A 13,465-nucleotide genomic window follows, 5' to 3' on the forward strand; every position below is an offset into this window, starting at 1 on the left:
CAGGTTGTTTTGTCAAGCCTGACTTTGAGTATGTCCAGGGATGAAGCCTCAGCTACCTCCCTGGGCAACCTGTTGCACCAAATAAACAAAATGAGACACCAAATATGCCACTCACACTGCAGATAGAAGTGCTACTTCTCTGTTAGCTGCACAAAAAGATGGAAAGACTGTAGCTATGAGACCATGGTCTGCCATAGATGCTTTCTTAGCAAATAAAAAATAAAAATTAAAAAAAGAAAAGATACATATATATATAGCTAGACAGCCTTAGTAACACCAGGTGGAAAATACCATCTCTCTTCTGATGAAAATGAAAGATTTCCAAAATCCTCTGTTAATAAGCTGAAAAAGCCTGTCACAGAATAACCTCACAGTCCCAATATCAGTTACTTTAAGAAATCAAGTGGAAATTCATAGAATGGTTAGGTTGGAAGGGATGTCAAAGATCATCTAGTTCCAACCCACCTGCCATGGGCAAGAACACCTTCCACTAGAAAAGGCTGCTCCAAGCCTCATCAGTCTGGCCTTGAACACCTCCAGGCAGGTGGCATTCACAGCCTCCCTGGGCAACCTGTTCCAGTGTCTCATCACTCTCGCTGGAAAGAATGTCTTCCTAATCTCCAGTCTAAATATGCACTCCTCAAACTTCAATCCATTCCCTCTTGTCCTATCACTACAAGGTCTTGACCTTGTAAAAAGTCCTTTCCTGGTTTTCCTATAGGCCCCCTTCAGATACTGGAGGACTGCTCTAAGTTCTCCTTGGAACCTTCACTTCTCCAGGCTGAACAGCCCCAATTCTCTCAGCCTGTCCCCGTAGGGGAGGTTTTCTAATCCTCTGATCATCTTTGTGGTCCTCCTCAAATCCCCCTCACAGCAGCTCCATGTTCCTCATACGCTTGAGGCCCCAGAGCTGAACACAGTACTTCAGGTAAGGTCTCACAGGAGCAGAGTAGCGAGGCAGAATCACCTCCCTCAACCTGCTGGCCACACTTCTTTTGATGAAGCCCAAGATGTGATTATACTTCAAAGTAGTTCAAAGAGAATGGAGTAGTTCTGCAACTTGAGTCAAAATTCTAGTAATACTCCTCATATAGATTAAGAACATCTTCAACAGAAGTTTCACAGGTTTCTGTGACCTTGCTGTAAACAACCAACAAATTAGCTAGCAGCATGGCCTAGGCAAGGAGGAAATCAGTCATACCAGCTATCAGTTTTGACATTAGAACCTTTTAAAACAGAAGACACTGTGAACTGAAAAAAAAATAGGCATAATTAATATCAGAAATCATACACAATCTTAAGTGAGTCACTTGTTTTAACATTGAGGTTTTTTTAAAGCAGCAATAATCATTACAGCCTATGTGTTTAATACCTGACATGAGTGAAATAAGCCTTTGTCTAGCCTCATTTGATGCCCTTGGTGTACGAATTCGGTCTATCCACTGGTATTCTGGGTCTTCATTAACTACAAGTTCTTCCACAAATCCATGAATTATCACTGCTCTGTAACACTTAGGAATAGATGTAGCTGTTTGAAAACATAAACAAAAATCAAAATCAATCACGCCGAATATGCAAGGCATGAATCTATAAGCCAAGAATTGTACACACACACACACAAAAGAGATTCCAGAAAGTAACCCAGTGTATCAGTTAGAACATGTACCATTGTAAAACCTTTTTACTTTGTGCCTCTTTACAAGGACCTGTGCACAAAATAACACAACTTGTGTGCGGACGTGTACTGAAATGCAACTTAAGAAAGGGGGGGGAGGGGGGGAATAATTTTTTCCTATGTTTTGAAATATGAACAGTAAAAACCTTAAAAAAGAAGAGCAAACAACATTTCTCTGCACTTGTTACTGCCTTCAATATAGTTTCTACTGGGCTTATGCGATGAGCTGGTGAAAGAAAGGAAACTGACAGCATGTGTAGGAAAGAAGTGGAGAGGGAGGAAGTTTTCTGCTGAAATAAACTTTTCTCCTGTACTTACTGCAAAAAAATTTGACTCCACAGGACGACTGCCTAAATCTGTTTAAATCATTGAAGAGATCCACTTTCACCACCACATTGATCTCCCCACGTATACCTACGAATAAAAAACATGAAAAATGAGAAGAGATGCATCAGGAAAAAATAATTACAAAAGCAGTCCTATTAATTATGCCCTATTTTTAGCAATTAACACACTTTCTAGTAACAGTTTCTGCAAAGAATGTACTGTAACTCTGCTAGAATTGTTCTGTTCAACTGGCACTTCCCATGCCAGTTTGAGCCTGGGCCAGAGCAGCAAGAAGACGTTTCCTTGTCACCTCCTTGCTGTCCTATAGGAAGTTTCTACTTCTGCCAAGCCTTTGAGGCTGAAGTTATGCAAGTAACAGTCCTCAGATACCTGCTGCACCAAACAGGACTTTAGAAGAAACATGGCACTGTTAAAAAAGAGAAGCCATCAGCCTCCTGATACTGAAGTGTGCAAGTGTTTCTCTGCTCCTTTGCCCTGCACCATCAATGTGGGAAGGGTATAAAAATCACTATTTAAGGACTGTGTCTCACGATACCCTTAGCACAAGAGGCTGGAAGTACTATGTGCTGGAGTCGTGTCCACCTCAAAAACCTCTGACCAACACCAAAGGGCTTTTACATGGTCTCCCTGAAATGGTTTTAAAAATGACAGTAAAGCTGCACTGAAGGTTCGACTCAGTCAGAAGATTTATGGCTCTTTCTAGAACTACAAAATGGCACAGTAAATGTTTCTAAAATACCCTGACTATGAGAAGGAAAGTATAAAAATATGGGATTACAGACTCTCTATATAAAGCTTCATTTTTGTCCCCAATTAAACCTTAATAATGGAGTATTTCCTCAACATAGAGCCATTCCTTCTAGATTTTTCTACTTTCCTGTTCTGAGCTGCTTCTTTTTTCCACCACTTTTTTTTTCCCCACCCAGTAACAAATCCATTTTGCATATTACAGGTTCTGACATATTGAGGACTAAAACTCTTGAGGAGTCTGATCTCTAGTGTCTTCAGAAGCCTGTATCACAGAAGTATATGACACTCAGACAAAAGCATTCGAGTTGGAGACTGAATTTGGGAATAGAATCACCTAATTTATCTTCCAAAATGCCAACAGAAAGAAGACTTCAGTCACTACAGGAGGAAGTGCTTCAGGTTTAATTAATTTTACAAGTAGTGAGGAGAAAAAAATTGCACCTCAGAATGATTATCTACAAAGATGAACAGTAGATGCTTCCTTAAAAAAAAATAAAATCAATATAGTGTTTGCCAAGAATCAGGATAATTAGAAACTACTGCAGAAAAGTTCACTAATTCTAATTTTACTTAAATTAGATTTGAAAAACCCAAACTGTGAAATACTAAGGGATCTAGAAAAAATACAGAGAAATCTAATTCTCTCTGACATACAAGTCGTACATATCCCAAGGCAAGTGTTCACCTTATTTTACTTCCAAAAAAAAAAGTATCATGGGAAAATATGAATAAACAGGTAAGAAAAATCCACACAGTATTTCTCCAAAAACTCTTCAATACAATAGTTTTAAATATGAATAGATAATAAACCAGGGTGGCAATGATACACATTGTTCTGCAATACGGCATCCAAGCAGCAAGCTACTTGCTGTAAGTCAACCTTGATTTTCTGGGACAAAACTTCTCTTTCACTAAAAGCAAAGGCAAAAATACCATTAACTTCACCTCAGACCTTCAAGACATTCTGATGAAATCTGTCTAGCACTGAGAGTACTTTCTGCAGGGAAAAGGAATTTCATCCTGTACTTTATGTTGAAGACGTGTCACATCCTGTCCTTTCATCTCAAGTAAAGTTTATCCAGCATCCCAGGAAGGCACAGCCCAAGTGACTTCAGCACAAGCATATTCTTTTAGTAAACATGTGGCAATTGGAGAGGTGTGTTTGGGACTTTTTGTTTAATCTGAATTTTGCAGTAACTATTTCAAATACCACAAGTTCTGTGGAAGGTGTTCTGCCAAGCACTAGTCTGATTTACCATGCCAGAAATTCTCTCCTGCCAGAAATAAGGCAAACAATGCCAGAAAAACAGCTTTCCATCTCCCAAGGCTAAAAGTATTACAAAGTTCTGAAAACAGCTTACAGAAATGAAGACCAAAAATCAGATTACATTTCAAACAACATTGTTTCACTTTCAAATTCGCAAATCTTACCATGAATGGTATCATAAATGGGAAACCATCCTGAAATAACTGTAGCTGCTTCACTGTAGAGCAAAGGATCAATATCTATGTACACTTTGCCAATGGCATCATTAGCACTGTAGGTATCGTGATCGAGAACTGTGATCTGGAGAGGCTCATCTTGTAGCTCTTCATCATCTACCTAGAAACAAAGATTTACATGGAATTGGAGCATTTTTCTTTTAAATGTGGAGAAACACTACTAAAAAAAACCAATGTAATAAAGAGGAGAGTTACAGAGACAAATCTGTAATTTCAATTTCCTGTCCCCCAATAATGCAGTCACTTATTTCGATTTTACCCTTCACTGACTGGCAAGATCCTGGAACCAGAGTTATCACTGGAAGAACAACAGAAAAGCAAGATGACAGTGACTACACACAATTAAGAAAAAGCATCTTAAAGGACTACTATACTCTGAAGTTATGATTATTGGTCTTTCTAAACTGGTCAGTGGCTTAAAATAATTTGTAAGACATTTTATACAACCTGCTGTAAAAATTCAGTAACTTCACACATGCACTTTCCTACACAAATGCAATAATCCATCTGCAGGTACTTCAACTGTGTTGCAGGACATGAGTTTTGTGTGAAAGTCACAAACCAGGAATCAGGTTTGCTAAATGCAATAGGATGGCTCATGTAAGTGTTTGCAGAAATAGAACATGTAGTCTTGCAAGGTGTTACTGTAGGTAGATAGGCTTTGCAGATAGCAGAAATACATGTCACTCCTCAAACCCCATTGTCTACCTGAAATGAAATGACTGCATTAAGGGCCCCTAATCCAGAGTGTCTCTACAGATACAGGCAAACTCTTAAAAAAATACTTACTTCAAATTTGAACCACTCAGAATTCCACTGAGGATTAAGTGATTTGGGATACACATCTGTCTTAAATGTTGTATTTCCAAATTTTACCTAGAAACACAAGAGATGCACTGTTAATAATCAATGTTAATACATTTGGAAACTCATCACATTACATATTGTCACAGTCCAACGGTGGGCAATTTGGCAGAGGTTAACTCCCTTGTGTTCCAGTTGGTCCTCATATATCAGAGTGGCTGGGGGCAGCAGAGCTTAACTCCTGTTTGGTGTCCAATTGGACCTTTAACCTGACTAACTTGACACTCTCGAGCACAGAAGTAAAACTCAAATTTCTTCCTTATCTCCAGTCTAAATCTACTATAGAATAGAATAGAAAATAGAATAGAAAATATAGGTTGGCGAAGAACTTCTTCCTAACATCCAGCCTAAACCTCCCCAGTGCAGCTTGAGACTGTGTCCCCTTGTTCTGTCACAGGTTGCCTGGGAGAAAAGACTAATCCCCACCTGGCTGTAACCTCCCTTCAGATAGTTGTAGAGAGCAATAAGGTCTCCCCTGAGCCTCCTCTTCTCCAGTCTAAGCAACCCCAGCTCCCTCAGCCACTCCTCATAGGGCTTGTGCTCTAATCCCCTCACCAGCTTTGTTGCCCTTCTCTGGACCCATTCCAGCAATTCAACATCTTTCCTAAATTGAGGGGCCCAGAACTGGACACAGCACCTCATCAGTTTCTATTCCTTTCTTAAAATACAGAAAATTCTAGAAAGCATGTAGGCAAAAAGCATAGAGGGACTACATATCTATACACATTCCTCTCTACATATCCATGCAACCTCCAGTGACTGAAGACTGAATATTCTCTATACTGATTAATGCACCTTCAACCATATGGGAGCCTATTTCAGGACTCTCCAGAGAAGTCTATTTCAGGATGACCCCGTTTGGTTGTTTTGTTTTAAAAAAAGAAGGAAGCAAAACTGAGTGTCTGTGATGCTCCCTGCAAAAGCCTTTATTTTGCTGCAGCTTTCATTCCAAACGATTTATGAACACCTGTTCTCCAAATAATAAGCACTACTTACAAATACACAGTTATGGTACTGAATTAATTCAAGATATTTAAGAAAATTAGTATGTTTATATAAAAGAAATACTGCAGTTAAAGACAGGAGCCCTGCAGAAAAGGACATGGGTGTTCTGGTACACAAGAACCTACACAGGAGCCAATAGTGTGCACTTTCGCAGCCCAGGCCAATAGCATCCAAAGGCAGTGTGACCAGAAGGTCAAGGTGATTCTACCCCTCTGCTGTAGTGAGACTTCACCTGGACTGCTGTGTCCAGCTCTGCAGCCCTCAATACAGGAAGGACATAGACCTGACGGAAAAGGTCCAGAAGGCCACAGAGATGATCAAGGGGCTGGAACACCTCACCTATGAGGACAGTCTGAGGGAGCTGGGGTTGTGCAGCCTGGAGAAGAGAAGACTCCAAGGAGACCTAATAGCAGCCTTCCAGTAGCCCAAGGGGCCTACAAGAAGGCTGCAGTGAGACTGTTTGCAAAGGTCTGTAGTGATAGGATGAGGGGCTATGGTTTGAAATGAGATTTAGATTGGATGTTAGGAACAAGTGCTGCGAGGGTGGTGGAATACCGCAACAGGTTGCCCAGGAAAGTAGCTGAGGCCCCATTTCTGGAAATATTCAAGGTCAGATTAAACAAGATTCTGAGCAAGCTGATCTAGTGGAGGATGTCCCAGCTGACTGCAGGGTGGTTGGACTATGTGACCTTTGGACATCCCTTCCAACCCAACCTTTCCATGATTCTAGAATTTTCAGTCTTGGGTTTGGGTTTTTTTGTTGTTTTTCTGGGTTTGGGTTTGTTTGGGTTTTTTTGTTTGCTTGTTTGTTTTGGGTAGTTTTGGGCAGGGTTTTTGTTGTCATTGGTTTTGGGGGGTTGGTTTGTTTGTTTTGGGTTTTCTGGGTTTTTTTTAAATTACTAATCTTAATGGGATTTAGGAGACCAAACGAAGGCTTCACTTTGGAAAACTGTATAGCAATTTTTTTAAACACTTTTGCTCAGGAGAGTATTAAATAAAGGCTTTACACCTTTCAGTGACATGGTGATTATTTTGTATAGCTGCATACCTCAACTCTAAGAAGCCTACAATTGCCTAAGTACACCCCGTCAATCCAGTAAATCTAAAGCACTGCAGGACTATGAGTTCACACTGAGCTCTATACCTATAACCATACATACCTCAGTCAACAGAGCTCTGTACAACATTTGTGACCAAAGAAACAAACAAACAAAAAATAGTAATTAAGCCCCCCTCACCCTAATTAGATTCAACAAACAGTAATGCTTTTCAAAAAGAGGTTACTTCAAAGTAAGCTCTAAAGTTAAAAGCCAGAGTGGCATGAAAACACAGGACTAAGCAACCTTGGTGTAAATCAGATATAAATCACCCAGCTAATCAAAAGGGAGAGGGGTGGAGGCAGTCTTTGTGCATTAAAAAAAATAACAGCACCACCATGCAGGATGTTTACTCATCACACAAAGCAGTAAAAGTGATACTGACACAAGTTTTAAACTGAGCCACCTTATATACTAGAGCCAAGACACAAAAGCCCAGAGCTCCACCCAACCTATTTTCACATGTTATCTAGGGAGCAAATTAGCTCCCTTGGAGTCCCAGGCAGCTCTACCTGAACTTTTCCATGAAGTCAAGCTAGTTCATTAAAGCCAGGAGAGATAATCAAGCACTACACTGCTGTCTGCTGTACAAATTTAGAAGCAGAATTATGGAAGAAATGATGCTAATTTCCTCCAGATCATAAATGCTGGCAAAGTTCAAGTTATGCACAACCTGAGCCAAGCAAGATCTCTGAAGTATTTTCTCATCTTCTTTTCTAATTCTAGATTTACATTAGAAAATTTAACAAGGAAATTAAAGGCTAGTAATCAACTGGTAAATACTGTATATTGTGTATATATTCATTGCATTTCATTCTGCTTGTAAATACAGCCCTTTCCCATTTTGCTTCTCTGACTGAGTTAGCTGTGGGGTGGGGGGGGAGAATTGAACTTCTCACCACCAGACATTACTTCAGCTTTTAGTTTAAGTGAAAAGGTTTTCAGCAACCTTACACTCAAAAATAAAACAATACTTCCATCTTAATTTATTTTACCGTAACTCTCACCTGATGTCTTGCCTACTCCATACTTGGTAAGGGCAGTTCCCCACCTTTCTAAGGAACAGTCCTAAAAGCAAGGCTCCATCTACATATTTCTTTAGCCTTATTTGTGCCAAGGCATTCATGAAACTGCACCTTAATCCAGATAAGCAAATTGATCTTTCTGAAAAATTTTATTTTCCTTTTTTTTGCTAAGCTACTTTTTAACCAGATTAATTTTCAAATCTGTTTTGGCTCAGATGGAGCAGAGTTGGCCCCAAGCAAGCAATAGTAGAGGAGAGCTGTCTCTCCTTAAGGCAGCTTAAAAACAATCCAAATGAAACTCACCAGAGAACATTATTTCCTATTCCTGTTTTCCCTGTCTTCTAATAGCACACATTAAGTTGCCACAGGCTGCCAATTAACCAGATTTTAAAATGACAAGAGAAATGCTTATACAGTAAAAACTCACTGATGAAACACCTGAAACCAAACACTGAAATATGGTTTAAATGACTGTCGTTCATGTAATAGAACTGTGTACTATTTTAGCTCCATTAAAAAGCACATGAGAAATACATTTTCACTTTATTAGCAATTCACTGTCCCACTAAGCAGTGTAATTACTGTCTGAAGTCAATCAAAGTTTTAAGCACCAAAGCAAATCAGGACTTACATACCCAAACTTTATTTTTACATTGTCAGACTTTTCAAACTACACAGTTCTTAAAAGACATTCTGTCTTCACAGAAGCACAGAGGTTCTGGGGATCACCTAGTCTAAACCACCTGGTAAAGCAGGGTCACCTAGCACAGGTTGTCCAGGACCACACACAGGTGGGTTTTGAAAGCCTCCAGAGCAAACTCCCCAACCTCTGAGCAGCCTGTTCCAGTGATCTGGCAACTCACAGGGAAGATTTTCCTTATGTTCAGACAGAACTTCCTGTGTTCCAGTTTGAGCCCACTGCCCTTTGCCTTGTGCCTTGGCACCACTGAAGAGTCTGGCCCCATCCTCTTAACACCTGCCCCCTAGATATTGATAAGCACTGACAAGATCCCCTCTCAGTCTTCTCCAGGCTAAAAAGACCCAGGTCTCTCAGCCTTTCCTTGTAGAATAGATGCTCCAGTCCCTTCATCATCTTCATAGCCCTTCACTGTGTTCTCTCCAGTAGTTCCTTGTCCTTCTTGAACTGAGAAGCACAGAAGTAGAGAGAGGACTCCAGATGTGGCCTTACTAAGTCAAAGCAAAGTGGGTGAACCTCACTTGCCATGCTGGCCATATTCCTCTTAAAGCACTCCAGGATACCATTGGCCTTCCTGGCCACAAGGGCACACTGCTGGCTCATGGTTAATGTGTTGTCCACTTGTTGTCTTCCAACCTGAATACCAGTATCACGCCAACCTCAATCACTATTTGTGGTACAAGCATGCATTCATATTGCATCCCACTGTTAAAGAGCTCCTTGCTTTTTCTGAAAGCATTTCTGAATCTATGGAATGTTACTGAAACGTTTTGCAGTTACTCCCATTGGAAATAATGAATCATAAAGCAGAAGGATCATGTCAGCTTATTTTACAATCCCTTCCTAAGAAACGCCCTATCTATTGCCTCTTAAACTGCATGATTGTAAGGACGGCTGAGGTTAGATACCTCTGGTGTAATGCCACGATTTAAATACATAAACAATATTTAGCACTTGTCCAAAAAAAATATCTCTGGAAAATATTTCAGTATTTTGTGCACATTAAACAGAAAGATTAATATTGGCCTTAAAAGTAACACCTCTACAACCGCTCTGCCCTTCCTATAGTCAGAGAAACAAATTACTTTTAAGTGTTCTTTTTCCTATTTCTCCATCCTCCTTGTACACATCTAACGAATTGCTGAAATGGATTCCAATGGATTCCATCGTGCTGTCCTATCAACAAGAGCCATTCACCAACAGCCTTCAGCCAGAACAGGCTGCAAGAGAGCTGGGTAATTTTAAAGCACCACTGAAATTCTGCATGGCTGTCAGATAAAAGAATCAGACTCAGGAGTAAACAATAAACCGATTAAGAAACATCCCCGCAGACTTAGGGTGCTCCTTGTTGTTTTCGCAGTCCCTCTGCGGGCCACGCTCGCCCGCCTGGCCCCAGCCAGGGCTGGCCTGCCCTCCCCGCGCAGAGGGAACATGAACCAGCCAACAGAACCGCTCTCCGGCCGAGCCTGGAGGCACCAAACGCGCCCCAGGGAGAGACCGCCGAGGGGAGCCGCAGCCGGCAGCGTTCAGGCAGCGCTCCGCGGTACGTGGTACGTGACCGCAGCTGCAGCTGTCAACGCACGGCGGACAGGACAGAGTCCCCGCTCCCAGGGTCGCCTCGGCGAGGCCGGGCAGGTGCCTCAGCCCCGCGGGCCCAAGACAGGAGCCAGAGGGGCCGCCTTCCTCTTCCTCCTCCACCCCCGCCCCCGTGGCACAGCGCTCCTCCCCTCCCTCCCGCAAACCTCTACAAAGGCGTCGGTCAGGTCACTGGCGCGGTCCATCACTGGCAAATGGCGCCCTGCCACGATTTTGACCTTCAGCTTTCCCGGCATCTTCCTCCGCCTCCCCCCGGCTGCAGGGAGAAAACAGCGCGTGTCCCATGCAGCAGCAGCGGCGAGCTGGCGGGGGAGCGGGCGCGCATGCGCCACGGCAGGCAACGGTCTGCGGCTGCCTGCCCATACCCGGCGCCGCTGCACGGACCCGGCGCCGCAACGGCCGCCGGGCACGCGCGCTGTGACGCAACCCAGCGGGGAGGGGACGGCAGCGGGACGCATGCGCCGCTTACTGGGTCACCGCTGCAAGCGGCCGGCGAAGGAACGGGTTTGCGAGCGCCTAGGCGATTCTCCGTCCCTGCCGTCCCCGCCAGCGATAGGGCCCCGTGCTGTGCAGCTTGTTTCCGCTGGTAGCGTCCCACTCCTACGCTAAGATGGTACAGTGGGCGCGGAGAGCCAGCTTGGAGTTGAACGCCGGCACCTTGATGGGTTCTGTGCTAGCGCTGCAGCGACGCTTCCAAGTGAAGTCAGGGTGCCTGAGCGCTGAGTCATCGATGCCCAGGGCTGCGGCGCTGGGCTGGGGCTGTCACCAGCCCGCTTGCAGTCAGACAGGGACAGCTCCGTGCCTTTTCCCCCTATCCAGCTTGCGGCTCTGCGGCACGCGGAGCCGGGTGTCACGCTAGGCGCCGTGGAGGCTGCGCCTCGGGAGCTGCCTCCTGGCCGGCACGATGCGCTGCCCGAGCCCTGCTAGCGGCTCCTGTGCGCCTGCTGTGCCGCCAGCATTACTCGAGGACGAAGCCGATACAGTCTCAAGCTTAAGGACCCTTTAAAGGGGAGGTGTGGAACGTGTGCATCTGCAGCCTCTCGGTGAGAGTCCTTTAAGGGACTTAAACTAAATCTCATGGTTTTGGAGGATTTTTTTCCCCTTAAAGACAAATATTTGGAGTATTTGAAGGATTATGAATAGATTAAATGGAATTTAGTTATCAGAAATGGGATCCGATATGGTTCTTGTAGCCAGGTTTTGACTTTTTGATGCCTGAAAAGCGGTTTGTTTAGGTAATAACGCTGTAGAAGCTTGGGACAAACCAGAGGAGTGAGGCTGGCCAGGGGTTACATCAGGTGTGTGCCTACAGGTGCGAGTCTGGGAATATGAAACCAGGCTGGATGAGAATTTGGGAGTCACGGGTTGTACTGCTGGCATGGTTGTGAAGGGAAATATAAAGGAACCCTTGTTTTGATTAAGCAGTCCCCAGGTGTTGAGCCAAATAGTAGATCTGGTTGGATTATTTTCCCTTCTTTCTAATCTTACAAAAAGACTAAATAATGTTAGGGGCTGGAATGTGATACTGCAAACACAAACCATATGAATGAAATACAGTAGTGTGGGGGACAACAATTTAATGTTAAGAAGAGCTTTGGCTATCTGTCCTCCAGCTGGCTGCATTTACCCTTGCTAGCATAGGTCTTGATCTCATTTGCTTGTTCTGAAGTTATCTTTGAAATAATTCATGCTGTTGCTAGTATGCATGATCAGTAAAATATAAACAGTCTAGGTGTTTCTTCCTCATTCATTTGTGTTGAGTGGAGTACTGAACTGTATCCTGCTTCTCAGGCAGTATAGCTGTAGAGCAAAGAGCTAGTAAAGGAATCAAAATCAGAAATCACACTGCTAATGTGAGAGTTCTAGTTTTGACCAGAAACGTGCTTTTTGAATGAAATAGGATCTCACTCGATTAAATGTTGTTTTGGCTCACATAATCAAGGAGCTACAAAGCCATTTCACTTGGAGAAGACTGAACTAGCAACACACCATCTATATGGCTATGGCATCTAGCTAAAACTTGTATGAAATTAAATCCTTTGAACTGCATATGGTGTGAGTGCCAGGTCCTCAGCACTGTTTCACCTTAAAGATGGGCCATTGACCCATTATATTACTTATTAACATAGCCATTCCTGTGTCTTAATTTTCCTATTAGTATAAAGCTACCCAGCAGAAGATGGGACTACAAAAAAAACCCACATTCTTTGTTGCCCATGCTAGACAGAGCATTGTTTGCCTTTTGTTAATTTATGGTGTACTGCTTTATAGCCCAAGTTTTAGGGAGTGTTAAGATTATGTTCTTGACCACAAATAAGTAAAAACAATGTTAAAGCAAACTTTGTATTATTTTTCTATCAAAAAACACATGTGCCTTTGCTTCTTTTGCTAGGTAAGTTGTGATTGGATGGAGAGACGTGCCTTTTCAAATAAAGATAGTAGAATATGCTGTCTGAAATAACAAAAAGAGAACTAGGAATCAGGAGCACAAAAGGGGGGGGGGGGTTTGTCAGAAAATGTTTCCAAATTTTGATTGGCTGGGGCAGCTTGTGCCATCTCAGCAATTTGACCTCACCCTCGCTGCCTGTAACTAGCAAAGAGTCTTGGCACCCGTATCACTGAAGCCCCCCGCATAGATGGTACATGCCCTGTGGACTCTCCCTTGATGTGAATAAAGTTTTACAGGACTCCTCTGTCTCCTTTGTGAACATTAACCTCTAGCAATGCAAGTTTTCTGAACAAATTAGAATTAACCAGGTTGAAAAAGACCTTTGAGATCAAGTCCAACCTATCATCCAACACTATATAATCAACTAAACCATGGCACCAAGCGCCCCATCCAGTCTCTTCTTAAACACCTCCAGTGATGGCAACTCCACCACCTCCCTGAACAGCCCGTTCCAAT

The 13,465-nt window shown here is 42.9% G+C and overlaps 1 protein-coding gene across 13 annotated transcripts in view; it reads right to left on the bottom strand.

Annotated features, from left to right (window-relative positions):
• C2CD5 (C2 calcium dependent domain containing 5) overlaps positions 1 to 10,878 on the bottom strand; it is a 58,843-nt gene extending 47,965 nt beyond the window's left edge. For 11 of the 13 annotated variants that reach the window (XM_054168153.1, XM_054168151.1, XM_054168149.1 and 8 more), the window contains exons 1-5: positions 10,707 to 10,877; positions 5,066 to 5,152; positions 4,205 to 4,376; positions 1,994 to 2,089; positions 1,373 to 1,528 (exon numbers count right to left, since the gene is read on the bottom strand). In XM_054168153.1, the coding sequence (XP_054024128.1) occupies positions 1,373 to 1,528; positions 1,994 to 2,089; positions 4,205 to 4,376; positions 5,066 to 5,152; positions 10,707 to 10,796 (601 nt within the window). In that variant the 5' untranslated portion in view covers positions 10,797 to 10,877. Of the gene's footprint in view, positions 1 to 1,372; positions 1,529 to 1,993; positions 2,090 to 4,204; positions 4,377 to 5,065; positions 5,153 to 10,706 lie in introns of all 13 variants that reach the window. The other 2 variants (XM_054168141.1, XM_054168142.1) reach the window with 1 other exon arrangement.
• Positions 10,879 to 13,465: the final 2,587 nt, after the last annotated feature.

This window comes from Dryobates pubescens, chromosome 15 (assembly GCF_014839835.1).
Source record: "Dryobates pubescens isolate bDryPub1 chromosome 15, bDryPub1.pri, whole genome shotgun sequence".
NCBI lineage: Eukaryota > Metazoa > Chordata > Aves > Piciformes > Picidae > Dryobates > Dryobates pubescens.